Consider the following 27,813-nt stretch of genomic DNA (forward strand, 5'->3'; position numbering starts at 1 on the left):
TATACGTTAATCCCTGTGTATTTATTCCTTGTCACTATTTCTATTACTTTTTTATCTTTAATTCTGCATTGTTGGAAAAGGACCCGTAAGCATTTCACTGTTAGTCTACACCTGTTGTCTATGAAGCATGTGACACATACAATTTGATTATATTTTTTTTGTCATGTGCAGTCGAATATTGCCATTGCAACATTGTGACACAGTACACATTTTTCTTTTGGAATAGAGATCCCCTCAGAAAGAAAGGGTTCTGGAGTAATGGCTGTGCATGGGCAGGAGGCAGAGGACAGACCATGCTCAGGTCAGGGGTTAGGGAGAGAAAGGGCAGGGTATGGTATGGGTGCCTGCCAGAGAAAGCAATGTTGGAGAGGAGGGCAGCCCCACTTTGCTATAGAGTGGAGGAGAAAGAAGAAGGGAGCAGGAGAGTAGAACCGGGAAATAAAGTAGAGGATGTGTTCTCTTGCTTTTCTCGCACCCACATTGAATGGAAAGAGGAAGGAAAGGAGAGATGAAGTGAAGTGGAGAATAGGAAAAAGAGAAGGAATAGGTGGAGGAGAGGGCAGTGGTAGGCTGCTGCTCTCTCTCTCCCCCGGTGCCCCTGCTAATGTGGTGGTGGTGGTGGTAGTAGTGGAGGCTGCTACTGGTAGGTGCCCAGCTGGAAATCTTTTGGGGGCAGTTTGAGGCCCAGGGAGTTGGATCCATGGGGATCCATCATGTTCTTGTAGCGCTCCCCTCTGTGCTTTGCCAGGAAGGGACCCCAGTCGGGCTGAGGGGAGCACACCAGCTTCAGACGCTGTGGAGGGGAGCAGGGGGGGAAGAGTCACACACTTGTTTTAAAATATAACATAATAGAATCAATCAAGTTGCGCAAGGTCAAGGGTAGAGTTGGGTAGAATAAATTACAGTAGGACCGTGTTGAGAGATATGAAAATGTTGGGAATGGCAGTTGTTCGTAACACTGAAATGTCTAAACGCATCAGACCTTTATAGAAAATATTGATTGAACATACAGGAGATTTTGCTCAGACTTACTGTATGTGAGTACAGTTGCGTACACATGCACGCACACACAGCTCAAACACTTTAATTAATGTGTGATGTAGGGAACGTCAACAAGCACAGCATGGGACGGCTAAGTGTCTGTGTGTCCTGTGCCGATCCGCCACCAGTTATCAGTGGACCAGGGCTGATATTTCACTTTACTGCACATTAGAAAATGTATCGCTGACATCAAACACTTCTGTGTGCATGCCAAATGCCACCCTATTCCCTATTTAGTGCACTACTTTTGACAAGGGCCCATAGGGAGACAGGAAGGTCATATTGCAGAGGGATTGTGTGGACCGTTTGTTTATGTAACCTGTGTGAGATGTGCAAAGAAATATTATTATACTACAGTAGAACCCCAAAGATACAAACCTCAGAGTTGTCAACAGAACAGGCAATATCAAACATAGACGTGCATTAAATGCAAAAAAAACAACTTCTGTATGCTACAGACAAAATGTAAATGTTGCTTACATCTGCTAAAAACACATAAGTATTTACAGTTCAAAAAAAATGTCTTTACCCCAGGACATTTAAATGGGTGACTATCCAGGAAAATAAAGAAAAAGTACCAGATCCGCATAGGTCTGAAGTGTATTTATGGGATATTCAAACAGGCTTACAGTACATGTGTGCATGTGTGTGGTATTGTGTCCCATATATACCTCCATGAAGCTGCCTGGGGCCAAGTACATTTTGATGACAAACATGATTGGGATCCAGATGACAGAACACACCACCATCAGCCAGCCCATCACCATGGACCAGGGGGGGTAGGTGTAGTCCTCATAGGTCATCACCTTCCACTGGTACAGACTCAGCCCCAGGATACCCTGCAGGGAGAGAGAGGAGAAAAAGGAGAGGAGAGGAGGTTTAGGAAAGAGAGTAGAATCAAGGAGGAGAGGAGGGGAGATTGAGAAGTGAATGAGGCGGAGGAGGACTGAAGAGAGTGAATTAGTGAGCTGAGGAAGTGAAGGAGGAGGTGGAAGAAAGAGAGTGATCAAAAACAGGAAGAAGACTATTAACAGATAAGGAAAGGAAGGATCAGGAGGGTAAGATGAGGAGGGTAAGGGGTGAAGAAGGGAAAAGGGAGAAGAGGAGAAAGAAGAGGAGGACAAGATTAGGCATGCACTCTGCATCACAGAGGTCCCTGGGTAATTTGTAACCACCTATAGAGGGGCAGACTGACTGGGGAGAGCAGTACGCTCGAGCTATAGGAGTGTCGTTTGTCAGTTATGCTCAGCTGTTACTGCAAGAGACATTCTAGCAAACTAGTAATGCCACTGTAACACCTTCCAATGTGGTGAAACATACACTGAGCCCCACAAAACATTAAGGACTCCTGCTCTTTCCATGACATAGACTGACCAGATGAAAGTTATGATCCCTTACTGGTGTCACTTGTTAAATCCACTTCAATCAGTGTAGATGAAGGAGAAGGGACAGGTTAAAGAAGGAATTTTAAGCCTTGAGACAATTGAGACATCGATTGTGTATCTGTGCGATTCAGAGGGAAAATGGGCAAGACAAAATATTTAACTGCCTTTGAACAGGGTATGGTAGTAGGTGCCAGGCGCACCGGTTTGTGTCAAGTAAGGCAACGATGCTGGGTTTTTCACGCTCAAGAGTTTCCTGTGTGTATCAAGAATGGTCCAGCACCCAAAGGACATCCAGCAAACTTGACACAACTGTGGGAAGCCTTGGAGTCAACATGGGCCATCATCCCTCCTCTGGTTACATTTACTTTAATACAAAACCTAGGAGGCTCCTCAGCCCCATCCATAGACCTAAAGGGTAATTATGGCGACTTCCAGAGGATGTCCTGCAACCAATCAAAGCTTTTGCAGTATGAACTAACTTGTTGTCCATCCAATCAAAGGATCAGAGAATGAACTTAGTACTACTTATGTGTGATTTAGAAGCTTGGTGAGTTGGTGACATCGTTGGATAGATTGAGATTGAGGTTGTAATAGTTGAGCATTTTTCTGATATTATTAGGGATGTAGCAATTCCAACTACCTCTCATAGTCTCACGTCAGAATTAAACGTTCATCCATGTTTCTCAAACTTAAAATGTTGAAGTTGTTACAAACGTCAAAGTTAAAAGTGTTTAAGGTTAAGTTTAGTCATTCACTCCAAAATCTTAAGGTTAGGCATTAACTCTGTGGGATAGGCTTAAAACAAAAATCGCAAAAACAACTTCCCATCACTGAATTCGAACTTGCAACCTTCGGAATCCGAGGCAGAGGCTTCTGCTCATCCCCCATCCATCGACAACGCCCTAGCAAAAGGTAGCAGCGCTCACTGTTGCCCTTAGTGGCCGGTTTTCACGTTATCTCCCAATGTCCTCAGCCATGGATGGACGTCGAATACTTACTTGTATCAGGGGATACCTGGTTGAGCACCGATATGCATCGGCCCCAGTTCAAATGTTTAAGATATGAGTGCATTGGTCCGCAGGAACCCAAACCGATCCGGCCTATTCTGCGTATTTCTGATCTTGCACATTCAAATGCTTCTGAAATGGCTTGTGCAATATAAGGCTTTATTAGTCGAGTGACAACAAATGTAATTTGGTCTGTGATTGTTAACAAATGCGCTGTTGAAAAATGTGTTTTACCGGAATAAAAGTAGCCTAACTCATCTGGCTATAGCCTACCTGCTGATCAGGGCTAACATTCGATTTTATTTTTATTTTTACAAAATAAATAAATAGTTGTAATAGTTGTGCTTTAAACAACCAGTGTTTAGATATACCGGATCAAGTTGATCATTTCATAACTAAGACAGGAATCACTACATGGTCGAAGTGGGAGGAGAAGCACTCTGTAAAATGGTCTAAATTATGAAATTTTGAGACAGGGGTGAAACCTAAAATGGTGCTATTTATTCATTGGCTATGTCATTGCTAATTTTTTAAGATAAATATTGATACATTATTAGCTCAAACTCTTTTAATCTGGTAAAATGAGATGGTGATTTCAGATCAAAAGTGGTCTGATAGTGGGGTGGTAGATGCACCATCTTTACACACAAGTAAGCTCAGACAGATCCTGCTCAGAGAGGCCCAGATCATGAGCTCCATCAGCAGAAGATTTTAATTTAGAAAACAGAAAATGAATGTGTCAATGCAACAAGTGTTAGTGCATTGAATCATATAGCATCGAACTGAATCACATTGATTCGTTCCTCTAATCAAAAGGAATCGCATCGAATCGCTTCAAACTGAAAGGTACGATTCGTGCATCGTATTGGAGCCCATGTATCTTGATACGTTTCTAATTGTCTTACAGTGCCTTGTAAAAGTACTCATCCCCCTTGTTGTTTTTACAACCTGTAATTTAAATAGATTTTTATTTGGATTTCATGTAATGGACATATTGCACAAAATAGTCACAATTGGTGAAGTGAAATGAAAACAATAACTTGTTTTTAAAAAATGCAACAAAAAAAAATATGGAAAAGTGGTGCAACACCCCTAAGCAAGGGGCACCAGCAAGCAAACGGCACCATAAAGACCAAGGAGCTCTCCAAACAGGTCATGGACAATGCTGTGGAGAATTACAGATCGGGGTTGGGATATAAAAAAATATCTGAAACTTTGAACATCCCACAGAGCACCATTAAATCCATTTTTAAAAATGGAAAGAATATGGCACCACAACAAACCTGCCAAGAGAGGGTTTGTTGACCAGGCAGGGACCAGGAAAGGAGGGCATTAATCAGAGAGGCAACAAAGAGACCAAAGATAACCCTGAAGGAGCTGCAAAGCTCCATAGCGGAAATTGGAGTATCTGTCCATAGGACCATTTTAAGCCGTACACTCCACAGAGCTGGGATTTATGGAAGAGTGGCCAGAAAAAAGCCATTGCTTAAAGAAAGAAAAAAAGCAAACATGTTTGGTGTTCGCCAAAAGGCATGTGGGAGACTCCCCAAACAAATGGAAGAAGGTACTCTGGTCAGATGAGAAGAAAGTGGTTTTTGGCCATAAAGGAAAACGCTATGTCTGGCGAAAACCCAACACCTCTCATCACCCCGAGGACACCATCCCCACAGTGAAGCATGGTGGTGGCAGCATCATGCTGTGGGGATGTTTTTCATCAGCAGGGACTGGGGAACTGGTCAGAAGTGAAGGAATGATGGATGGTGCTAAATACAGGAAAATTCATGAGGGAAACCTGTTTGTCTTCCAGAGATTTAAGCTGGGACGGAGGTTCACCTTCCAGCAAGACAATGACCCTAAGCATACTGCTAAAGCAACACTTGAGTGGTTTAAGGGGAAACATTTAAATGTCTTGGAATGGCCTAGTCAAAGCCCAGACCTCAATTCAATTGAGAATCTGTGGTATGACTTAATAAACTGCTGCACACCAGCAGAACCCATTCATCTTGAAGGAGCTGGAGCAGTTTTGCCTTGAAGAATGGTTAAAAATCTCAGAGCCTAGATGTGCCAAGCTTATAGAGTCATACCCCAAGAGACTTGCAGCTGTAATTGCTGCATACAGTGGCTCTATGAAGTATTGACTTTAGGGGGTGAACATTTTGCACGCTAAAGTTTTCTGTTTATTTTTGTCTTAATGCCTGTTTGTTTCACAATAAATTATATTTTGCATCTTCAAAGTGGTGGTCATGTTGTGTAAATCAACTGATACAAACCTTCCAAAAATCTATTTAAATTCAGGTTGTAAGGCAACAAAATAGAAAAAATGCCAAGGGGGTGAATACTTACCCAAGCCACTGTAAAGGGGAATGATGCACATCCTCAGATATTATTCAAATCAGGAGATGGAGGTACAGTTGAAGTAGGACGTTTACATACACCTGAGCGAAATACACTAAAACTCAGTTTTTCAAAATTCCTGACATTTAATCCTATTAAAAAATTCCCTGTCTTAGGTCAGTTAGGATCACCACTTTATTTTAAGAATGTGAAATGTTAGAGAGAATGATTATATTTCATATTTTATTTCTATCATCACATTCCTAGTGGGTCAGAAGTTGACATACACTCAATTAGTAGCATTGCCTTTAAATTGTTTAACTTGGATCAAATGTTTCGGGTAACCTTCCACAAGCTTCCCACAATAAGTTGGGTGAATTTTGGCCCATTCCTCCTGACAGAGCTGGTGTAACTGAGTCAGGATTGTAGGCCTCCTTGCTCACACACGCTGTTTCAGTTCTCCCCACAAATTTTCTATAGGATTGCGGTCAGGGCTTTGTGATTGCCACTCCAATACCTTGACTTTGTCATCCTTAAGCCATTTTGCCACAACTTTGGTAGTATGCTTGGGGTCATTGTCCATTTGGAAGAACCATTTGCGCCCAAGCTTTAACTTCCTGACTGACGTCTTGAGATGTTGCTTCAATATCTCTACATAATTTTCCTCCCTCATGATGCTATCTATTTTGTGAAGTGCACCAGTCTCTCCTGCAGCAAAGCACTCCCACAGCATGATGCTGCCACCTCCGTGCTTCATGGTTGAGATGGTGTTCTTCGGCTTGCAAGCATCCCCCTTTTCCCTCCAAACATAATGATGGCCATTATGGCCAAACAGTTCAATTTTTGTTTCATCAGACCAGAGGACATTTCTCCAAAAAGTACATCTTTGTCCCCATGTGCAGTTGCAAACCATAGTCTGGCATTTTATGGTGGTTTTGGAGCAGTTGCTTCTTCCTTGCTGAGCGGCCTTTGAGGTTATGTCGATATAGGACTCGTTTTACTGTGGAAATATATATTTTTGTACCTGTTTCCTCCAGCATCTCCATAAGGTCCATTGCTGTTGTTCTGGGATTGATTTGCACTTTTCGCACCAAAGTACGTTTATCTCTAGGAGACAGAACGCGTCTCCTTCCTGAGCGGGTATGACGGCTGCGTGGTCCAATGGTGTTCATACTTGCATACTATTGTTTTTACAGATGAAAGTGGTACCTTCAGGCATTTGGAAATTGCTCCCAAGGATGAACCAGACTTGTGGAGGTGGACAATTGTGTATTCTGAGGTCTTAGCTGATTTCTTTTGATTTTCCCATGATGTCAAGCAAAGAGGCACTGAGTTTGAAGGTAGGCCTTGAAATACATTCACTGGTACACCCCTAATTTACTCAAATGATGTCAATTATCCTATCAGAGGCTACTAAAGCCATGACATAATTGTATGGAATTTTCCAAGCTGTTTATTTTTGTGTCGCATTAGTGTACAGTTGTGGCAAAAAGTTTTGAGAATGACACAAATATTAAGTTCCACAAAGTTTGCTGCTTCAGTGTTGTGAGCGGACCAAGTAATTGGGCTTCACTCTAAAGCGGGAAGGTGGAATAAACGAGTCAGGAGTTGGTTTTCTTGATTGAACACAGTTCTCTATTGAGGGCATTTGGTCAACACAAACACTCCAACATAATCAATGAAAATCTTCCAAGGAAAAACATACATCTTCTTCTCCAGATGAAACAGGAACACAATAGGATTATCTTTAAACTACAACAAAAAGTCACGGGATTGTCACCGTCTTGGTTCTTCCTGGATAGCTCCTCTCTCTCGGTGGCCATCTTCCAGAGATAGTTCTCCCCCCTCTCTGCTGGTTCCATTCTCTCTCTTATAGGGGAAGGAGAGTATGTCATTAGTACCGTCAGCTGTGCTTAATTGCCTCTGGTTACCTTGTCTCCCATGCCTTGTTGGGCTACTATCCATGAGCCCAGCCTGCCCTCTGGTGGTCCTTCCACAGTGTCTTTAGATATTTTTGTCAGATTGTACTATGGAATACTGAAGTATAATACAAGCATTTCATACGTGTCAAAGGCTGTTATTGACAATAACATTAAGCTGATGCAAAGAGTCAATATTTGCAGTGTTGACCCTTCTTTTTCAAGTCCTCTGCAATCCGCCCTAGCATGCTTACATAATCCATGCTTGGAGTTTGTCAGAATTTGTTTTTTTTTGTTTGTCCACCCGCCTCTTGAGGATTGACCACAAGTTCTCAATGGGATTAAGATCTGGGGAGTTTCCTGGCCATGAACCCAAAATATCAATGTTTTCTTCCCCAAGCCACTTAGTCATCACTTTTGCCTTATTGCAAGGTGCTCCATCATGCTGGAAAAGGCATTGTTAGTCACCAAACTGTTCCTGGATGATTGGGAGAAGTTGCTCTCGGAGGATGTGTTGGTACCATTCTTTATTCATGGCTGTGTTCTTAGGCACAATTGTGAGTCAGCCCACTCCCTTGGCTGAGAAGCAACCCCTCACATGAAAGGTCTCAGGATGCTTTACTGTTGGCATGACACAGGACTGATGGTAGCGCTCACCTTGTCTTCTCCAGACAAGCTTTTTTTCCGGATGCTCCAAACGATCGGAAAGGGGATTCATCAAAGAAAATTACTTTACCCCCGTCCTCAGCAGTCCAATCCCTGTACCTTTTGCAGAATATCAGTTTGTCCCTGATGTTTTTCCTGGAGAGAAGTGGCTTCTTTGCTGCCCTTCTTGACACCAGGCCATCCTCCAAAATTCTTCACCTCACTGTGCGTGCAAATGCACTCACACCTGCCTGCTGCCATTCCTGAGAAAGCTCTGTACTGGTGGTGCCCCGATCCCGCAGCTGAATCAACTTTAGGAGATGGTCCTGGCGCTTGCTGGACTTTCTTGGGCGTCCTGAAGCCTTCTTCACAACAATTGATCCGCTCTCCTTGAAGTTCTTGATGATCCGATAAATGGTTGATTTAGGAGAATCTTACTGGCAGCAATATCCTTGCCTGTGAAGCCCTTTTTGTGCAAAGCAATGATGACAACACGTGTTTCCTTGCAGGTAGCCATGGTTGACAGAGGAAGAACAATGATTCCAAGCACCACCCTCCTTTTGAAGCCTCCAGTCTGTTATTCAAACTCAATCAGCATGACAGAGTGATCTCCAGCCTTGTCCTCGTCAACACTCACACCTGTGTTAATGAGAGAATCACTGACATGATGTCAGCTGGTCCTTTTGTGGCGGGGCTGAAATGCAGTGGAAATGTTTTTGGGGGATTCAGTTCATTTGCATGGCAAATAGGAACTTTGAAATTAATTGCAATTCATCTGATAACTCTTCATAACATTCTGTAGTATATGCAAATTGCCATCATACAAACTGAGGCAGCAGACTTTATGAATATTAATATTTGTGTCATTCTCAAAAGTTATGGCCACAACTGTAATGTATTTACATTTGCATTGCTAATTTCAATAGCAAATAGTTAGCTACCAGAGTGCAGTTTTCTCCACCAGAATGACTAACGCTAACAACAATATAGTGGATATCCACTAAAGTTCCACTAAAAAGGGCAACTACAAGGAGCTTGCAGAGATAATTGCATGTTACATTGCTTTATTTGCTGAGCATATGGGAATTTCTTCTGTCTGAATAAACTTCCATCGCATCATCCTCCGGTATTTAATTAGCAAACGTGATAACACATAACTCCCGACAGACACAAGCAAAAACTCTTTATATAAATGTTGCAGCAGCCTAGGAAAAACAAGATGATTTTTCAGTAGGCTAATTTTTAAAAAGCAAGTGCATACAGCCTGTGAACCTTGTCTATCTGTTCAGGGCAAACAAATTGGTAACGTTATGTATACTATGTTATAGTCAATGTTTTGGTGTCAAGAGAAAATCTGAATGTGCTCAATTTTGGTTTATATTCCAAGTTGGGCTGGCTAGGTTAAGTTACCAGATAAGTAAAAACTCTGTGCACCAGGGATTGTTTTGGCCTCATATCCTCATTTTATAACTGCTGTGATCCCTTCCCAACACTGTGTAAGTAGCCCTCATGTTTGGATAAATACCAATGTAGAATGATTTTACTCCCTGCTTGGACTAACTCATTCTTAGCTCTTTTGTCTAAATGTGTTATGCTATTGTTTTTTTGTCTTCCCAGTCAAATCCTGTCCTGCCCTCAGTGGATGGGTTGAGCTCTTCTTCAACATGCATCCATGATGAGCCTGTCCTGCACTGAAGCCTCTGAACACCTCAACTTATGCCTCATACCCTGATTCAATCACTGCTGTGATCCCTTCCAAACACTGTTCAAGTAGCCCTCTCATTCCCATTCCCCGTAATATTTTACTACAAATGTCTTAATTAAACGTTTTAGGTTAAAATAATTCGTCTTTGACGATTTTTGAAACACGCTTTGTCGTCTCTGTGAAGTACGTGCCTACACCATGGGTCTCCCAACCTCCTCAACTTTTCAAGTCACCAACCTTCACTGCATCTGTTTTGTCACAGTTATGACAACATTATATAGGCTATAGGAGTGGAGCATTTCGAATAGCACAAACAACCTTTGTTATAATGGTGAAAAGTGAGGAAAACAATTTCCGTTTCAGTTGGGGAAAACTATTTTCGCTTTGTTCCCTTTCTTGGAAAACACTCGCTTCTGTAAATTGATTTTGGCCCCTAAATTTGAAAAGGCTGCAGTGAAAAGGGAAACACTTTAGTAGGTGTGTTGTGCTTATGTGTGTGTATGCACATATCTGTGTGTCTGTACCTGTGAGTGAGTGAGTGAGTGAGTGAGTGAGTGAGTGAGTGAGTGAGTGAGTGAGTGAGTGAGTGAGTGAGTGAGTGAGTGAGTGAGTGAGTGAGTGAGTGAGTGAGTGAGTGAGTGAGTGAGTGAGTGAGTGTGCTAGTGCGCCTGTGAATATCTAAACCCTATTCCGTATAGATCGGACACAAACGCATACAGTCAGAATGGTTGGAGTCACAAAGGCCCAGCAGATTCTCCAGAAGCGGTTTGGTTGGAAGCCAATCATCATTTCAATGTCCTCGCAGAACCTCTGCAGGCCTAGGAAAAGGGGAATAGAGGGAAAAGAGGGAGAGTCAGTTAAATCGAATGCTCGATTGAGGGGTTGAGGGGAGTAGAGTCAATCTGACACACAGAACCTCCATCCAAAATGGCACCCTATTCCCTATCTGTATAAGCATCTGGTCAAAAGTAGTGCACTATATAGGGAACAGGGTGTCATTTGGGACGTGCCCAGAGAGTGAACCAGTTTCACCCAGAGCTCCAGACAAGAGAGCTCCACACAGGCCCCCTACAAGGCACATCCCTTCCCAGGGAGAACCTGGGACATTTATTATCCTCCAAAACAATGTGGCTTGACAATTGTCACAATTGTTGTCAGTGTATTGATCGACAAACTTGGCAAGAGACGAGTCACAAGCCACACAATAATTTCACTGGAACCACCTCTGCTGATGCTGTGACTAATTGGAGAACAGTATGTACAGGTCTGCTTCAGACCTGATCATTGGTCCACTAGAATGGTAACAAAGACATCTAGTGGTCAGAATGAGAAGTGCTTGAGCCCCCTGTCAGAGAGGGATAAAGTGTGCCCTAGACACTGATCTAAGGTCTGTTTGGTGTTTTTACTCATAGCAGATAGGACAAGGATTTAAGGCTTAAGCTGAACCAAGATCTGTGCTTAAGGGCAACAAAGGCACCGGGTCTGGAGCCTCTTATTGCTCATTTACACGGAGACAAAACCTGTATTTTTTCTCTCTCTTTTTTGACAGTCTTATTTTATATGTGAAATGGATAGTGGGTAAAAACACTGTACATTTTCACCATAAAAAACCCAGCTCTAGACCTACTCATGAATCCTGTTTTTTCATAGACCATATAACTAAAAAACAGGTATCAGGTCTGTGATAATGGAGACGTGTTTATTTGCAGATAAATACACTACAACATCCATTGTTTATTAACAACTCCCTCATTTGAATTGCAAACAGCCACCATGGTTTGACAACCTAAGCACCACACACTATAAGTCCTGTTTCATTCTTGTACATGTGCTTTCTGTGTTTATGTTGTTTAGCCAAGACAAAATGGCAATCAATATTGATGAATGGCTTATCTGATTCTGATGTTGATAAAGTGAGGTAAGAGTGGAATGAATTTGCAGGGACAACGATTTGAAGTTTTGCAATATTTTTCCCAATGTTTATAAAAATAATAATAATTTATTCCATTAACAGACACTTTTATCTAAAGCGACAGTAGTCATGAGTGCATCCATTTTTCGTATGGGTGGCCCCAGCAGGAATCAAACCCACATCACTTGGCGTTGCAAGTGCCATGCTATACCAACTAAGCCACACAGGACCACAGTTAGGATTTAGGGAGGGTAAGCTGATCGTAGATCTGCACCGAAGAGCAACTTCAACTGGAGCTACCAGAGAGCAAGTTTATTATGGTCAGGTAAACAAAAGTTCAAAAGTAATTTACTTATAATTATTCCACTACTCACCATAGAAGTAGGAGATTCCGATTAGCTCACAGATGGCAATGATGACCAGAGAGTAAGAGGCAGCATACGTGTCCACCAACTGGAGCATGTACATCCCATTCTGTTAAACACACATGCACAAATTGTACACACAACGTAAGCCAGTGATGCAGATCCAGTGATGGGGGGGGGTCTCTCAGGTGCATCCAAAATAGCACCCTATCCGTTAAATAGTGCAATACTGCATTGTATAGGGAATCGGGTGATATTTGGGACGCATCATCAGTAATGAGGCGGCAGGTAGCCTAGAGGTTAGAGCATTGGACTTGTAACCAAAAGGTTGCAAGATCGAGTCCCCAAGCTGACAAGGTAAAAATCTGTCGTTTTGCCCCTGAACAAGGCAGTTAACTCACTGCTTGTAGGCCGTCATTGAAATAAGAATTTGTTCTTAACTGACTTGCCTAGTTTAAAATACAATGTGTGTGTGTGGCCACACATACAGTGCCTCGTCAAAGTTTACACACCCCTTGCAGTTTTCACCTTCTGCTGCCCTAAAATTAAATTATAATTTTTATCCAACTTACCTAGCTATGCAACCTGCTCCATATTTTCTAGCATTCTCCAAATGATAAAACATCTTCTCAGTTAATAATGCATTTTTAAAAACATGTCTTGATTGCGTATGTCTTCACACCCCCTTGGTGGATGCGGCTTTGGCAGCAATAACAACAGTGAATCATTTTGAATAAGATTGAACCAACTCTTAGGGCAACTTACAGTGCATTCAGAAAGTATTCAGACCCCTTGACTTTTTCCATATTTTGTTAAGTTACCAGCCTTATTCTAAAATGGATAAAAAAATGGTTTTATCAACAATCTACACACAATATCACACAATGAAAAAGCAAAAACACATTGAGCTCTGGTGCATCCTGTTTCCATTGATCATCATCGAGATGCTTCTACAACTTGATTGGAGTCCACCTGTGGTAAATGCAATTGATTGAAAATGATTTGGAATGGCACACACCTGTCTATATAAGGTACCACAGTTGACAGTGCATGTCAGAGCAAAAACCAAGCATGAGGTCGAAGTAATTGTCTGTAGAGCTCAGAGACAGGATTGTGTCGAGGCACAGATCTGGGGAAGGATAGCAAAAAATGTCTGCAGCATTGAAGGTCCCCAAGAACACAGTGGCCTCCATCATTCTTAAATGGAAGAGGTTTGGAACTACCAAGACTGGCCGCCAGGCCAAACTGAGCAATCGGGGAAGAAAGGCCTTAGTCAAGGAGGTGACCAAGAACCCGATGGTCACTCTGACAGAGATACAGAGTTCCTCTGTGGAGATGGGAGAACCTTCCAGAAAGACAACCATCGCTGTAGCACTCCACCAATTAGGCCTTTATGGTAGAGTTGCCAGACGGAAGCCACTCCTCAGTAAAATGCACATGACAGCCAGTGGATGCTCCTCAGAGGAGGAAGGGGAGGACCATCCTCCTCAGTGAATTTCATTTAAAAAATGTAACGTTTAGATAAAACTATACTGAATATAAATCACTTCACCAAATAATTGATTAAAAAACACAATTTTGCAAAGAAGGTCTACAGTAGCCTCAACTGCACTCTGTAAGGTAGCACCATGGTGTAGCTGGAGGACAGCTAGCTTCCTAAACCTATCACTGTTACATTTAACTGGGTGAATGAAATATGAATGACAGTCATCCAACATGCTGCAATAGAAATAAGGCCATGCTCATGAAAAAGAAATCGCCCTCCCTCATCTTAAATGGCCCTGACTGCCACTGATGACAGCCTGCTTGGAGTTTGCCAAAAGCCACTTAAAGGACTCTCAGACCATAAGAAACAAGATTCTCTAGTCTGATGAAACCATTTGGTCTAAATGCCAAGCATCACGTCTGGAGGAAACTTGACACCATCCCTACGGGGAAGCATGGTGGTGGCAGCATCATGCTGTGGGGATGTTTTTCAGGGGCAGGGACTGGGAGACAAGTCAGGATCGAGGGAAAAATGAACGGAGCAAAGTACAGAGAGATCATTGATAAAACCTGCTCCAGAGCGCTCAGGACCTTAGACTGGGCCAACGGTTCACCTTCTAACAGGACAACGACCCTTAGCACACAGCCAAAGCAAAGCAGGACTGGCTTCGGGACAAGTCTCTGAATGTCTTTGAGAGGCCCAGCCAGAGCCCGGACTTGAACCCTGTGCAGCAACACTCCGCATCCAACCTGACAGAGCTTGATAGGATCAGGTGTGCCAAGCTTGTAGCGTCATACCCAAGAAGACTCGAGGCTGTAATTGCTGCCAAAGGTGCTTCAACAAAATACTGAGTAAACGTTTGCTTTGTCATATTGTGTGTAGATTGATGAGGGAAAATAACAATTTAATCAATATTAGAATAAGGCTGAAACGTTTTTTTAATACTTTCCGAATGCACTGTATATCCATTATTTTTCTAAGAATTGCTCAAAGTCAATACATTCGGTTAGGAATCATTGAAGGACAGCAATATAACAACCTTTGTTGCCAAAGGTGCCTCCACCAAGTATTAACTCTGTGGTGTGAAGACATAAGCCATCAAGAAATCTTTGTTAAAATAAAATAATAATTAAGAAACAAATCATACTGTATGTTTCTTTCACTTTAAACATGTCGAGCAGGTTGTGTAGTTAAGTAGGGAAAGAAATAAAATATTATCCCTTTTTTAAATGCAATTTTAAGGCAGCACATGTGAAAACTGTGCAAGCGGTGTGTAGACTTTCACAAGGCACTATGGGTGCATGTATGGATGTGTGTGCCCCCTGTGTGTGTGGTAGCATGTATGTGCGTGTGCATGTGTGTGTGTTTGTGTAGGTGTGTTTGTGTGCGTGGTGCTCTGTACCTCTGTGACCATAGGGAATCCCAGGAAGAAGAAACAGGCACAGCAGATGAGCGTGAACAGAGGCTTGTTCTTTCTCAGATACTGGGGGAACTCATCTGACACCGACGTCACTATGGTCTCAATGGTGGCAAACTGGGACATAAGAGAAAGGAGGGGAGACAGCATAGAGAGGGAGGAGAGGGTAGATGGAAGAGAGGAGAGGAGAGACCAGGCAAACGGGGGAGACAGTAGGGAGACAGCAGGGGAGGGAGGCGAGATGGAGGGAAGAAAAAAAGGAAGAGGAGCGATAGGGGAAAGAGAAATGAAAGAGAGGGACGATAAGAGAGGAAAGTCAAGGAAGAGAGGTGAGACAACAGTAAAAGTCAATGACAGTGAGGGAGAGAGTCATTACAATCATACAACAGATACAGTGCCTTGCAAAAGTATTCGGCCCCCTTGAACTTTGCGACCTTTTGCCACATTTCAGGCTTCAAACATAAAGATATAAAACTGTATTTTTTTTGTGAAGAATCAACAACAAGTGGGACACAATCATGAAGTGGAACGACATTTATTGGATATTTCAAACTTTTTTAACAAATCAAAAACTGAAAAATTGGGCGTGCAAAATTATTCAGCCCCCTTAAGTTAATACTTTGTAGCGCCACCTTTTGCTGCGATTACAGCTGTAAGTCGCTTGGGGTATGTCTCTATCAGTTTTGCACATCGAGAGACTGAAATTTTTTCCCATTCCTCCTTGCAAAACAGCTCGAGCTCAGTGAGGTTGGATGGAGAGCATTTGTGAACAGCAGTTTTCAGTTCTTTCCACAGATTCTCGATTGGATTCAGGTCTGGACTTTGACTTGGCCATTCTAACACCTGGATATGTTTATTTTTTAACCATTCCATTGTAGATTTTGCTTTATGTTTTGGATCATTGTCTTGTTGGAAGACAAATCTCCGTCCCAGTCTCAGGTCTTTTGCAGACTCCATCAGGTTTTCTTCCAGAATGGTCCTGTATTTGGCTCCATCCATCTTCCCATCAATTTTAACCATCTTCCCTGTCCCTGCTGAAGAAAAGCAGGCCCAAACCATGATGCTGCCACCACCATGTTTGACAGTGGGGATGGTGTGTTCAGGGTGATGAGCTGTGTTGCTTTTACGCCAAACATGTTTTGCATTGTTGCCAAAAAGTTCAATTTTGGTTTCATCTGACCAGAGCACCTTCTTCCACATGTTTGGTGTGTCTCCCAGGTGGCTTGTGGCAAACTTTAAATGACACTTTTTATGGATATCTTTAAGAAATGGCTTTCTTCTTGCCACTCTTCCATAAAGGCCAGATTTGTGCAATATACGACTGATCGTTGTCCTATGGACAGAGTCTCCCACCTCAGCTGTAGATCTCTGCAGTTCATCCAGAGTGATCATGGGCCTCTTGGCTGCATCTCTGATCAGTCTTCTCCTTGTATGAGCTGAGAGTTTAGAGGGATGGCCAGGTCTTGGTAGATTTGCAGTGGTCTGATACTCCTTCCATTTCAATATTATCACTTGCACAGTGCTCCTTGGGATGTTTAAAGCTTGGGAAATCTTTTTGTATCCAAATCCAGCTTTAAACTTCTTCACAACAGTATCTCGGACCTGCCTGGTGTGTTCCTTGTTCTTCATGATGCTCTCTGTGCTTTTAACGGACCTCTGAGACTATCACAGTGCAGGTGCATTTATACGGAGACTTGATTACACACAGGTGGATTGTATTTATCATCATTAGTCATTTAGGTCAACATTGGATCATTCAGAGATCCTCACTGAACTTCTGGAGAGAGTTTGCTGCACTGAAAGTAAAGGGGCTGAATAATTTTGCACGCCCAAATTTTCAGTTTTTGATTTGTTAAAAAAGTTTGAAATATCCAATAAATGTTGTTCCACTTCATGATTGTGTCCCACTTGTTGTTGATTCTTCACAAACAAATACAGTTTTATATCTTTATGTTTGAAGCCTGAAATGTGGCAAAAGGTCGCAAAGTTCAAGGGGGCCGAATACTTTCGCAAGGCACTGTATCTATGGACAAAGGGACCAGAGAGAGGAAAAAGATAGCAGAGATAGAGAATGAACACCTGCATAAAAGAGACACAGACGAGAGAGGAGGGGAGCAGAAGAAAATGACAAGAGCGGCCGAGAGGCCAGAGGACAAGCGCAGAGGAAAAAAGAAGGATGAATACACAGATCGAGCAAAGAAAGAGATAAAGAGTGGAGCCCAATGGAACTGAGCTTTCTGCCACTTGACTGCTTCTCTACATCCATCCAAGCTCCCCCAAAACATTCTCATCAATACAGTATCCCCAGTCTATTACCGCCAAGCACTAACATGCACACACACAAACAATACAACAAAGCCTCTTCCCTGCTTCAACAGACCCACAGCTGCTAAGGCAAACCAACATCTTATCGACATCTTGTCGTCTTAATAGATAACTTTTAATACACTGACCGAAGGTCATTTTAGGGTGTAAACATGACAGATTGACTGAATTTGTTTGACTTAGAAATGTACCTCCAGTGTTTTCCATGGTCTTAAATGGTCTTGAGAGACTTTAATGCTTTAAAGAAAAGGTCTCAGCGATCTTAAAATGTTAGCTCTGTAAAGACAGAGAGAGAGAGAGAGAGAGAGAGAGAGACAGCACAAGAGCTGATTTTTCTCTGCTGCTTTACAATAGACACTGCAGATGCTAGCGACGGTTACCACAACTCATACTAAAATACTGTGTCTAACAGACAGCAAAGAAGGCTTCCTACTGAAATAGGGCCCAATGCACAAGTAATTCAATAGTGTGTCATTCAAATTGTGTGGTTTCATTTGTGGTTGATTGGATGAGTGCAGTAAATACAGAGGGCTACTCTTCTGCAGTTCCACGGAGGGCAAACAGCTCATTTCCATGAAGCCCTATGAGTTGTTCAGTGGCAGCGGAGTGCTGTGTAAAAAGAAACCACCACAAATCGCACACAAAGTGAAACCACATGTGCCATTGATCCCACCAATTAGAGCGTTCACGCCCCGCAGAGGCAGTTGTTGATGAGGGCAGAAGTGGATCCCCTTCTCCTTTCTCTTCTACACTCATTCTTTCTCTCTCTATTCACCTCCCTACTCCCTAGGCGGGGCAGTCCCCCACCTAGCTCTGTTGTCCCTCCACCCAAAAAAGTTTGTCTTCTATTGGTTTCAATTGACCATGTTGGTGCCAGAGTGCCTGGATGTTGCTTTGTGGACCTTTGTGGCCCACATGGAAATCAAACTTGGGAGAAGACTGACAAACACAACTACACACACAAGGTGCTGTAAAATCCGCGATGTGGAGAATGAAGACGGGATCATGGAATCCAGACATCAAAACTGAATTCAACAATAATTTAAAAAATCTTCATCTTAGGAGGAAATCAACTAAATGTATTGAACTTGTTTGAAAATAAATACATTTGCCCAAGATTATCATGAACATGAACAAAATGCATCAGTGATTCGTATTTTCCTTCAACTTTCTGAAGAGGCTACGCTGGAATGCCCATGTTTGTGTGTGCGCGTCTATCTAACACTTTGTTAAGCCGTTAGCGATGATGCTAATAATGATAATCGTCTTCTGCGTAGATGCAAAGGCTTTCCCAAAAACCTTCTCAATTAAATGTTAACTACAAAGGAGCCTATGCCTACCTGGCAGAATGATATCATGATTATTTGTATCAATCCAGTGGCAATTTGTTTAGCAAACGCGTGCTACAGAAACTGCTAACCAAACAAGCCTCTTGCTTTGCACACTTGTATCTACACCCAAAAATGTCAATTTCTTAGATATATTCCAGACCTCAAAAGTGGTCGCCTGATGTGGTTTATAAGCATTCTTTTGTATCAAAAAATGCAAATGTTGTTGTTTTTCTATGACAATTTTTTTGTTTAGAGTGACAACCTGGAAAAAAATGTGGAAAAAACTGAAACCTTCAAAAACAACACAGAGAAAATGAAATTTTGGGGGGGGGGAAATGAACAGAAGGCAACAAAATTAGGCGACAAAATACAACAGACTTGAAAGGGCCCTACACACACAAAAACACACACACAGTGAAGGTTGGTTACCATGGTATCCAAGCCGAGGGTCAGCAGCATGAGGAAGAATATGATGGCCCAGAACGGAGAGAGTGGAAGTCTGGTCAGAGCCTCCGGGTACACCACAAATGCTATGCCTGGACCTGAGAGTGTTAAATCAGATTGATAATCAGAGGCAAAAATCGAAGAGTACTATTAACTGGCCAATCCACTCTCTATCTCTGTAGATATCTTTCTATCTGTCTATCTGTCTATGGTCATACACTATCTGATCCTACCAGACCAGGGTTTCAAATCAAATCAAAATTGTATTTGTAATGTTCACCGAATACAACAGGTTTAGACCTTACAGGGAAATGCTTACTTACAAGCCCTTAACCAACAATGCAGTTTTAAGAAAAATAAGTGATAGATAAAAAATAATTAACGATTAATTAAAGAGCAGCAGTAAAATAACAGTAGCAAGGCTATATACAGGGAGTACCGGTTCAGAGTCAATGTGCGGGGGCACAGGTTCGTTGAGGTAATTAAGGTAATATGTACATGTAGGTAGAGTTAAAGTGGCTATGCATAGATAATTAACAGAGAGTTAACAGAGAGCAGCAGCATAAAAAAGGGGGCAATGCAAATAGTCTGGATAGCCATTTGATTAGCTGTTCAGGAGTCTTATGTCTCGGGGGTAGAAGCTGTTAAGAAGTCTTTTGGACCTAGACTTGGCACTCCGGTATCGCTTGCCGTGCAATAGCAGAGAGAACAGTCTATGACTAGGGTGGCTGGAGTCTTTGACCATTTTTAGGGCCTTCCTCTGACTCTGCCTGGTACAGAGGTCCTGGATGGCAGGATGCTTGGCCCCTGTGATGTACTGGGCCATTCGCACTACCCCCTGTAGTGTCTTGAGGCAGGAGGCCAAGCAGTTGCAATACCAGGCAGTGATGCAACCAGTCAGGATGCTCTCGATGGTGCAGCTGTAGAACATTTGAGGGTCTGAGGACTCATGCCAAATCTTTTCAGTCTCCTGAGGTGTAATACGCGTTGTCCTGCCCTCTTCACAACTATCTTGGTGTGTTTGGACCATGTTAATTTGTTGGTGATGTGGACACCAAGGAACTTGAAGCTCTCAACCTGCTCCACTACAGCCCAGTCGATGAGAATGGGGGCGTACTCGGTCCTCCTTTTCCTGTAGTCCACAATCATCTCCTTTGTCTTGATCACATTGAAGGAGAGGTTGTTGTCCTTGCACCAGACGTCCAGGTCTCTGACCTCCCTATAGGCTGCCTCGTTGTTGTCGGTCATCAGGCCAACCACTGTTGTGTCATCTGCAAATTTAATGATGGTGTTGGAGTCGTGCCTGGCCGTGCAGTCATGAGTGAACAGTGAGTACAGGAGGTGGTTGAGAACGCACCCCTGAGGGGCCCCCATGTTCAAGATCAGTGTGGTGGATGTTTTGTTACCTACCCTTACCACCTGGGTGCGGCCCGTCAGGAAGTCCAGGATCCAGTTGCAGAGTGTTTAGTCCTAGGGTCCTTAGCTTAGTGATGAGCTTTGAGTGCACTATGGTGTTGAATGATGAGCTGTAGTTAATGAATAGCATTCTCACGTAGGTGTTCCTTTTGTCCAAGTGGGAAAGGGCTGTGTGGAGTGCAATAGAGATTGCATCATCTGTGGATCTGTTGAGGCGGTATGCAAATTGGAGTGGGTCTAGGGTTTCTGAGATAATGGTGTTGATGTGAGCCAAGACCAGCCTTTCAAAGCACTTCATGGCTACAGATGTGAGTGCTATGGGTCAGTAGTCATTTAGGCAGGTTACCTTAGTGTTCTTGGGCACAGGGACTATAGTGGTCTACCAACATGTTGGTATTACAGACTCAGTTAGGGACAGGTTGAAAATGTCAGTGAAGACATTTACCAGTTGGTCAGCGGATGCTCAGAGTACACATCCTGGTAATCCGTCTGGCCCTGCGGCCTTGTGAATGTTGACCTTTTTAAAGGTCTTACTCACATCGGCTACGTAGAGCGTGATCACACAGTCGTCCAGAACAGCTGATGCTCTCATGCATGCTTCAGCGTTGCTTGCCTCAAAGCAAGCATAGAAGTAATTTAGCTTGTCTGGCTCGTGTCACCGGGCAGCTCACACCTGTTCTTCCCTTTGTAGTCTGTAATAGTTTGCAAGCCCCGCCGGTCTAGTACGATTCAATGCTGTATTGACGCTTTGCATGTTTGATGGTTCGTCGGAGAGCATAGTTGGGTTTCTTATAAGCGTCCAGGTTAGAGTCCCACTCTTTGAAAGTGGCAGCTCTACCATTTAGTTGAGTGCAGATGTTGCCTGTAATACATGGCTTGTGGGGACTGTGGGGAAGACGTCATCGATTCGCTTATTGACGAAGCCAGTGACTGATGTGGTGTACTCCTCAATGCCATCGGAAGAATCCTGGAACATATTCCAGTCTGTGCTAGCAAAACAGTCCTGTAGCTTAGCATCTGCGTCATCTGGGGGTGGAGCTAGGAGAGAGTGGTGGATGTGGCAGCTCATTGAGTGCGGTCTTAGTGCCAGCATCGGTTTGTGGTGGTAAATAGACAGCTACGATAAATATAGATGAAAACTATCTTGGTAAATAGTGTGGTCTACAGCTTATCATGAGATACTCTACCTCAGGTGAGAAAAACCTTGAGACTTCCTTAATATTAGATTTTGTGCATCAGCTGTTGTTTACAAACATACACAGTCAACCACCCCTTGTCTTAGCAGAGGCGGCTGTTCTATCTTGTCGATGCAGCGTTAACTCCGACCAGCTGTATGTTGTCTATGTCGTCGTTCAGCCACAACTTGGTGAAACATAAGATATTACAGTTTCTAATGTCCCATTGGTAGGATATTTGTGATCATAGCTCGTATATTTTTCTTATCCAATAATGGCTAATAGGACTGATGGTAGGAGGCAGATAACCCACTCGCTGTCGGATCCTTACAAGGCAGCCCGACCTGTGTCCCTGATATCTCTGTCTCTTTCTCATGCGAATCACGTGATTTGGACCTTGTCAGGTATCTGAAGTAAATCCTTTGCGTCCAACTCGTTAAAGAAAAAATCTTCATCCAGTACGAGGTGAGTAATCGCTGTCCTGATATCTAGAAGCTCTTTTTGGTCACAAGAGAAGGTGGCAGAAATATTATGTTCAAAATAAGTTACAAATAACGCAAAAACAAACACACACAATAACACAATCGGTTATGAGACGGTAAAACGGCAGCCATCTCCTCCGGCGCCAAATCATTTCAAATACTTTATCTGTATTTGGATTTTTCAAGGATTTTACCTATATAAACGTTTAATTTACCTTCATCTGCCACCTTCTCAATGGGCACTTTCAGTTCATGGGCCATGAATCCAATGACGGAGAAGATGACGAACCCAGCGAATATACTGGTGGCACTGTTAACTATGCACACGATGATGGTGTCCCTAAACAAGAGGAGAGGGACAAGAAAGGGATGTAAATGTTACAGGGCTGTGACACATACAGTATTGGAGAACTTGGAATGTTTTGGGAGTATTATCACACACAAGTGAGTGGCTATGTGTTGGTAATTGTTATTATGTGTCAAAATGTCAAAACGTTTGAAAAACAGAACCTAAGGATGTTCCAAGTGTTTTACAGGATCTTTTACATATCTATATACCATTGCCATGTGTGATATTGAATAAATTAATGAATAAATAAATGAACTAACTATCTTCTGTGCAGTCTTAATCAAATGCATACACTTTGTGGAGAGGTTCAACAGTTCCCTCTAGTGAGAATACTATGGCCTCATACCAATGGAGAGAGTATACTGTGCCAGTCTCTGCTTATAGCAGTTTTACTTCTTGTTTATATGTTGTGCTATTGTCACGGTACTCAGTATCACAACATTCAAGTTATCATGGCAAGAAACAAAACATGAAGCAGACAGATTTTTATGATGACAATCGTATATTGGAAATAAACACGTAGCAAAGTGCATGCCCTGCCCACCTCAGGATTCCCCCTTTTCTAGCCATCATTTCCCTGTTTTTGTGAGGTGTAAATTCACTTGTCACAGAATTGTTGCTGGATAGATTTATTTCAAAAGAAAATCAATGTACATTTCAACTCTTGCTTGTACAATCATTGATTTTACAATCGTGCAAACGTCTGTTCTGACCGCTGAAACTAGTTTCAAGTAAGGTGTCATATGTAAGGGATAGGCATGGTATAGACCTTCCAATGAAATGCTTATTTGCAGGTTCCTTCTCGACAATGCAACAACAATAAGAAATAATAAAAGATACACATACAAACAAAGTATATGGCTCAGTAGAATAGAATAAACATTTTAGCATTAGTATAATACAAGAAGGAACAATTATTAGTCAAATATTTAAAAGTATTCGGGGGAAGGGGGATTGGGGGCAAGGAATTCAATTGCGCAATATTTAGCAATCATAATAAGAGTCTGGTGGTAGCAGTCGTGATGTTTGTGTAGTCCCCACAAGAAAAGTAAAATAACAACAATGGAGGGGTTAGGATTAAGGTTAGAATGAGTGTGTGTGTGTGTGTGTGTGTGTGTGTGTGTGTGTGTGTGTGTGTGTGTGTGTGTGTGTGTGTGTGTGTGTGTGTGTGTGTGTGTGTGTGTGTGTGTGTGTGTGTGTGTGTGTGTGTGTGTGTGTGTGTGTGTGTGTGTGTTAAGGTGCGGAGAGTCAGTGCAGGGGGTGGGTCCAGTTCAAGTGTTCAAGAGTCTTGTTCAACAGGCCTGTAAATAAAAACGGTCTCTGAGCTTGTTGGTATCAGACCTCATGCTCCGATACCGTCTCCCCGTCAGTAAGGGAGTGAACAGCTTATGGCTGGGGTGTGTGGGATCCTTGATGATGCTCAAATAAAATTGCATTTGTCACATGCTTCGTAAAAAACAGGTGTAGACAAACAGGGTCCTTTTCCAACCATGCAGAATTGAAGATCAAGACATAAATACAGAGTGAATAAGGAATAACAATAATGAGTAAATCCTTTCTGGTATCTGAACTGGTTGTGTTAGGAGATGTAAATCTTGATTGGCTTATACATGCCTCAGATCAGTTTAAGAATATCGGTCTTGAGTTCTACTTGACTCAGCTGATAATGAAACCCACTTGGATTAATATAAAAAACCAAGCAAACCTTATCCTGACTAACCGTCCCCATAAGCATTGCCTAGTGGCGTTTTTGCAAATGATATCAGCGACCACTGCCCTATTTCTTGCATTAGAGCAGGTATTCCCAATGCCATCGGGGGTACGCTAAATAAAAATATGTGATTCACCTTCTTTTTTCTTAAAAGAAAAAAAAATATATATATATATTTAAAAATATATATTCTTCAAATTTTCAAGTAGTCCATTTAGATTTTCCAACGGGCTATACATTTGGGTGAGGGTTTTTTCTCATCTGAGTATGCTTGTTTCGCTGCCAAAAATAAAATGAAACCATCTAGTGTTCAGCTAAATAACAACACAATGTCGAATACAGGTAGCCTAGTCAAATAATGAACATCCAATCCCATAAACCGTTACTCTCTCACGGGAATTCCACTAACAGTCCGTATGTAGCCAAACGTAGCTGCTGCTCATGTTGGTATCTGTACAGATGGCGCAAAAGCCAAGACAGGGAGACATAGTGGAGTGGTAACGCGCGTGCAAGCAGTTGCTCCAGACGCCACTTGGGTACACTGCAGCATATACCAAGAGGCTCATGTTGCCAAGGGAATGCCTGACAGCTTGAAAGACGTTTTGGACACTACAGTGAAAATGGTTAACTTTGTTAAAGCAAGGCCCCTGAACTCTCGTGTATTTTCTGCACTATGCAATGATATTGGGAGCGACCATGTAACGCTTTTACAACACACAGAAGTGCGTTGGTTATCAAGGGGCAAAGTATTGACACGTTTTTTTTTAAATTGAGAGACAAGCTTAAAGTTTTCTTTACTGGCCATAATTTTCACTTGTCTGACCGCTTGCATTATGACAAGTTTCTCACACGACTGGCCTATCTTGGTGATGTTTTTTCTTGCCTGAATGATCTGAATCTGGGATTACAGGGACTCTCCGCAAGTATTTTCAATATGCGGGACAAAATTGAGGCTATGATTAAGAAGTTGGAGCTCTTCTCTGTCTGCATTAACAAGGACAACACACAGGTCTTTCTATCATTGTACGATGTTTTTGTGTGCAAATGAACTCAAGCTTATGGACAATGTCAAATGTGATATAGTGAAGCACCTGAGTGAGTTGGGTGCGCAATTACGCAGGTACTTTCCCAAAACGGATGACACAAACAACTGGATTCATTATCCCTTTCATGCCCTGCCTCCAGTCCACTTACCGATATCTGAACAAGAGAGCCTCATCGAAATTGCAACAAGCGGTTTTGTGAAAATTTAATTGAATCAGAAGCTACTGACAGATTTCTGGTTTGGGCTGTGCTCAGAGTATCCTGCCTTGGCAAATCGAGCTGTTAAGACGCTGATGCCCTTTGTAACCACGTACCTATTTGAGAGTGGATTCTCAGAAAAGAGTGGATTCTCTGAAAATTATTTAAGACGGAGACTCTCTCCAATACAACCCAACATTGCAGAGTTATGTGCATCCTTTCAAGCACACCCTTCTCATTAATCTGTAGTTTTCTTTGAACAAATAAGGGTTTATATGTAAGATGGTTAAATAAAGAGCAAAATGATTGATTATAATTATATGTACCCTGTTCCTATAGAGCTCTTTGTCACTTCCCACAAGCAGGGTTGTGACAAAAACTCACACTCATTCTTATATTCAATAAATGCATTGTATTGTGTGTGTGTGGCAGGCTTACAATGATGGCAAAAAACTATATTTGAGAGTGCACTGACCCTGGTGCTAGAGGGGGTATGCAGCTAGAGTTTGAATGTTTGAAGGGGTACGGGCCCATGAAAAGTTTGGGAACCACTGCATTAGATATACCACATTGAAAAACTCTGACCGTCATATAATTGTGGAGAGAATTTCTTTTTAAATCTAGTTTGTTCATGATCTACAGTATATTATTCAGAGCTTTTTTCTACTAGTTGTATACCAGATTCTGTTGTGGCACTTACATTTTTCACATCTATTTGTAGCTCTCTGGCTGATAAACATGCCCCTTTCAAGCAACTCAGAGTCAAAAAGCGAACTAACCCATGGTACTCTCCTGTACCATCAGACCTTCTCTTGATAAGAAATCAAGCCTGGGCCAATGCTAGACAAACTGTCTCGCTAGCTGATTGCCAGCTACTTAGGCAATTGAGAAATAGGTGCACTGCCTCTGTTATTTGACGTGTGTACTAGTGTTATTGTCAAATAGTGTTATTTGACGTGTATCTTTTTGGACACACAAAGACACAAACGGCATTAACAGTGACACTATTACTGTGTAACTCCGGTAGGGCAACATCTGATCAATAGCACACTTTTTAACGTTAGTGTGTACTAGTGCTAGACCAGTCGCGAAAGCCAAAATCACACAAGACAGAGAACGGTTGATTGTCAAGGGCAATGAATCCATTACCTTAGCGTTAATGGATTTCGCTTTTAAGTCGTCTCGCTGAAATTGTCTTACTCTTTCAAATGACTGTTTGACTTGTTGACTGCTCGATCCACACAGCAGACATTGTAGGCTAGGTTAGGAATGCTGTGTCGCAGGTGTAACGCAAATTTTACGAGCCGTCATTACGTCATGTACCTACTGTGCGTTTTATAGATATGCACATCAGCTTTGACATCGTTTTTTCACATCGGCGTTAAACTAGACATCTGGCCGATTCCGATGTTGGCATTTTTAGCTAATATCGTCTGATTCTGATATGTCCACCGATATATCGTGCATCTCTAGAAGAAAGATATTTGTTTCTGGCCATTTTGAGCCTATAATCGAACCCACAAATGCTGATGCTCCAGATACTCAACTAGTCTAAAGAAGGCCAGGTTTCTTGCTTCTTTAATTAGGACAACAGTTTTCAGCTTTGCTAATATAATTTTAAAAAGGGTTTTCTAATGATCAAATAGCCTTTTAAAATGATAAACTTGGATTAGCTAACACAATGTGCCATTGGAACACAGGAGTGATGGTTGCTGATAATGGGCCTCTGTACACGCCTATGTAGATATTCCATAAAGAATCTGACATTTCCAGCTACAATAGTCATTTACAACAATAACAATGTCTACACTGTATTTCTGATCAATTTGATGTTATTTTAATGGAGAAAAATGTGCTTTCCTTTCAAAAACAAGGACATTTCTAAGTGACCCCAAACTTTCACAGGAAGTTTAAGTGAAATTATGTACAGTTAAAATGTAGGTATTTTCAACGTCTGTAAAATGTATTTTCAACATCATGTATTTTCACTTAGACCCGAAAGACGTCTTTCAACGTCCGTAAAATATGCATTTTCAACATCCTTAAAATACGTACTTTCAAAGTCTTTTTGGCGATGTTCAATTTGAGTCCAGGTTGCTGCCAACATTTCTCAAGATATTTT

General features: G+C 42.2%; 1 protein-coding gene across 1 annotated transcript in view; it reads right to left on the reverse strand.

Annotated features, from left to right (window-relative positions):
- Positions 1 to 503: 503 nt before the first annotated feature.
- LOC112264030 (sodium- and chloride-dependent glycine transporter 2-like) overlaps positions 504 to 27,813 on the reverse strand; it is a 44,554-nt gene continuing 17,244 nt past the window's right edge. The window contains exons 9-15 of the mRNA XM_024440637.1: positions 22,605 to 22,729; positions 19,302 to 19,414; positions 15,202 to 15,333; positions 12,323 to 12,422; positions 10,754 to 10,854; positions 1,713 to 1,880; positions 504 to 793 (exon numbers count right to left, since the gene is read on the reverse strand). Coding sequence (XP_024296405.1) covers positions 638 to 793; positions 1,713 to 1,880; positions 10,754 to 10,854; positions 12,323 to 12,422; positions 15,202 to 15,333; positions 19,302 to 19,414; positions 22,605 to 22,729 — 895 coding nt within the window. The 3' untranslated portion in view covers positions 504 to 637. The remainder of the gene's footprint in view (positions 794 to 1,712; positions 1,881 to 10,753; positions 10,855 to 12,322; positions 12,423 to 15,201; positions 15,334 to 19,301; positions 19,415 to 22,604; positions 22,730 to 27,813) is intronic.

Source organism: Oncorhynchus tshawytscha, linkage group LG12 (assembly GCF_018296145.1).
Source record: "Oncorhynchus tshawytscha isolate Ot180627B linkage group LG12, Otsh_v2.0, whole genome shotgun sequence".
Taxonomy (NCBI): Eukaryota; Metazoa; Chordata; class Actinopteri; order Salmoniformes; family Salmonidae; genus Oncorhynchus; species Oncorhynchus tshawytscha.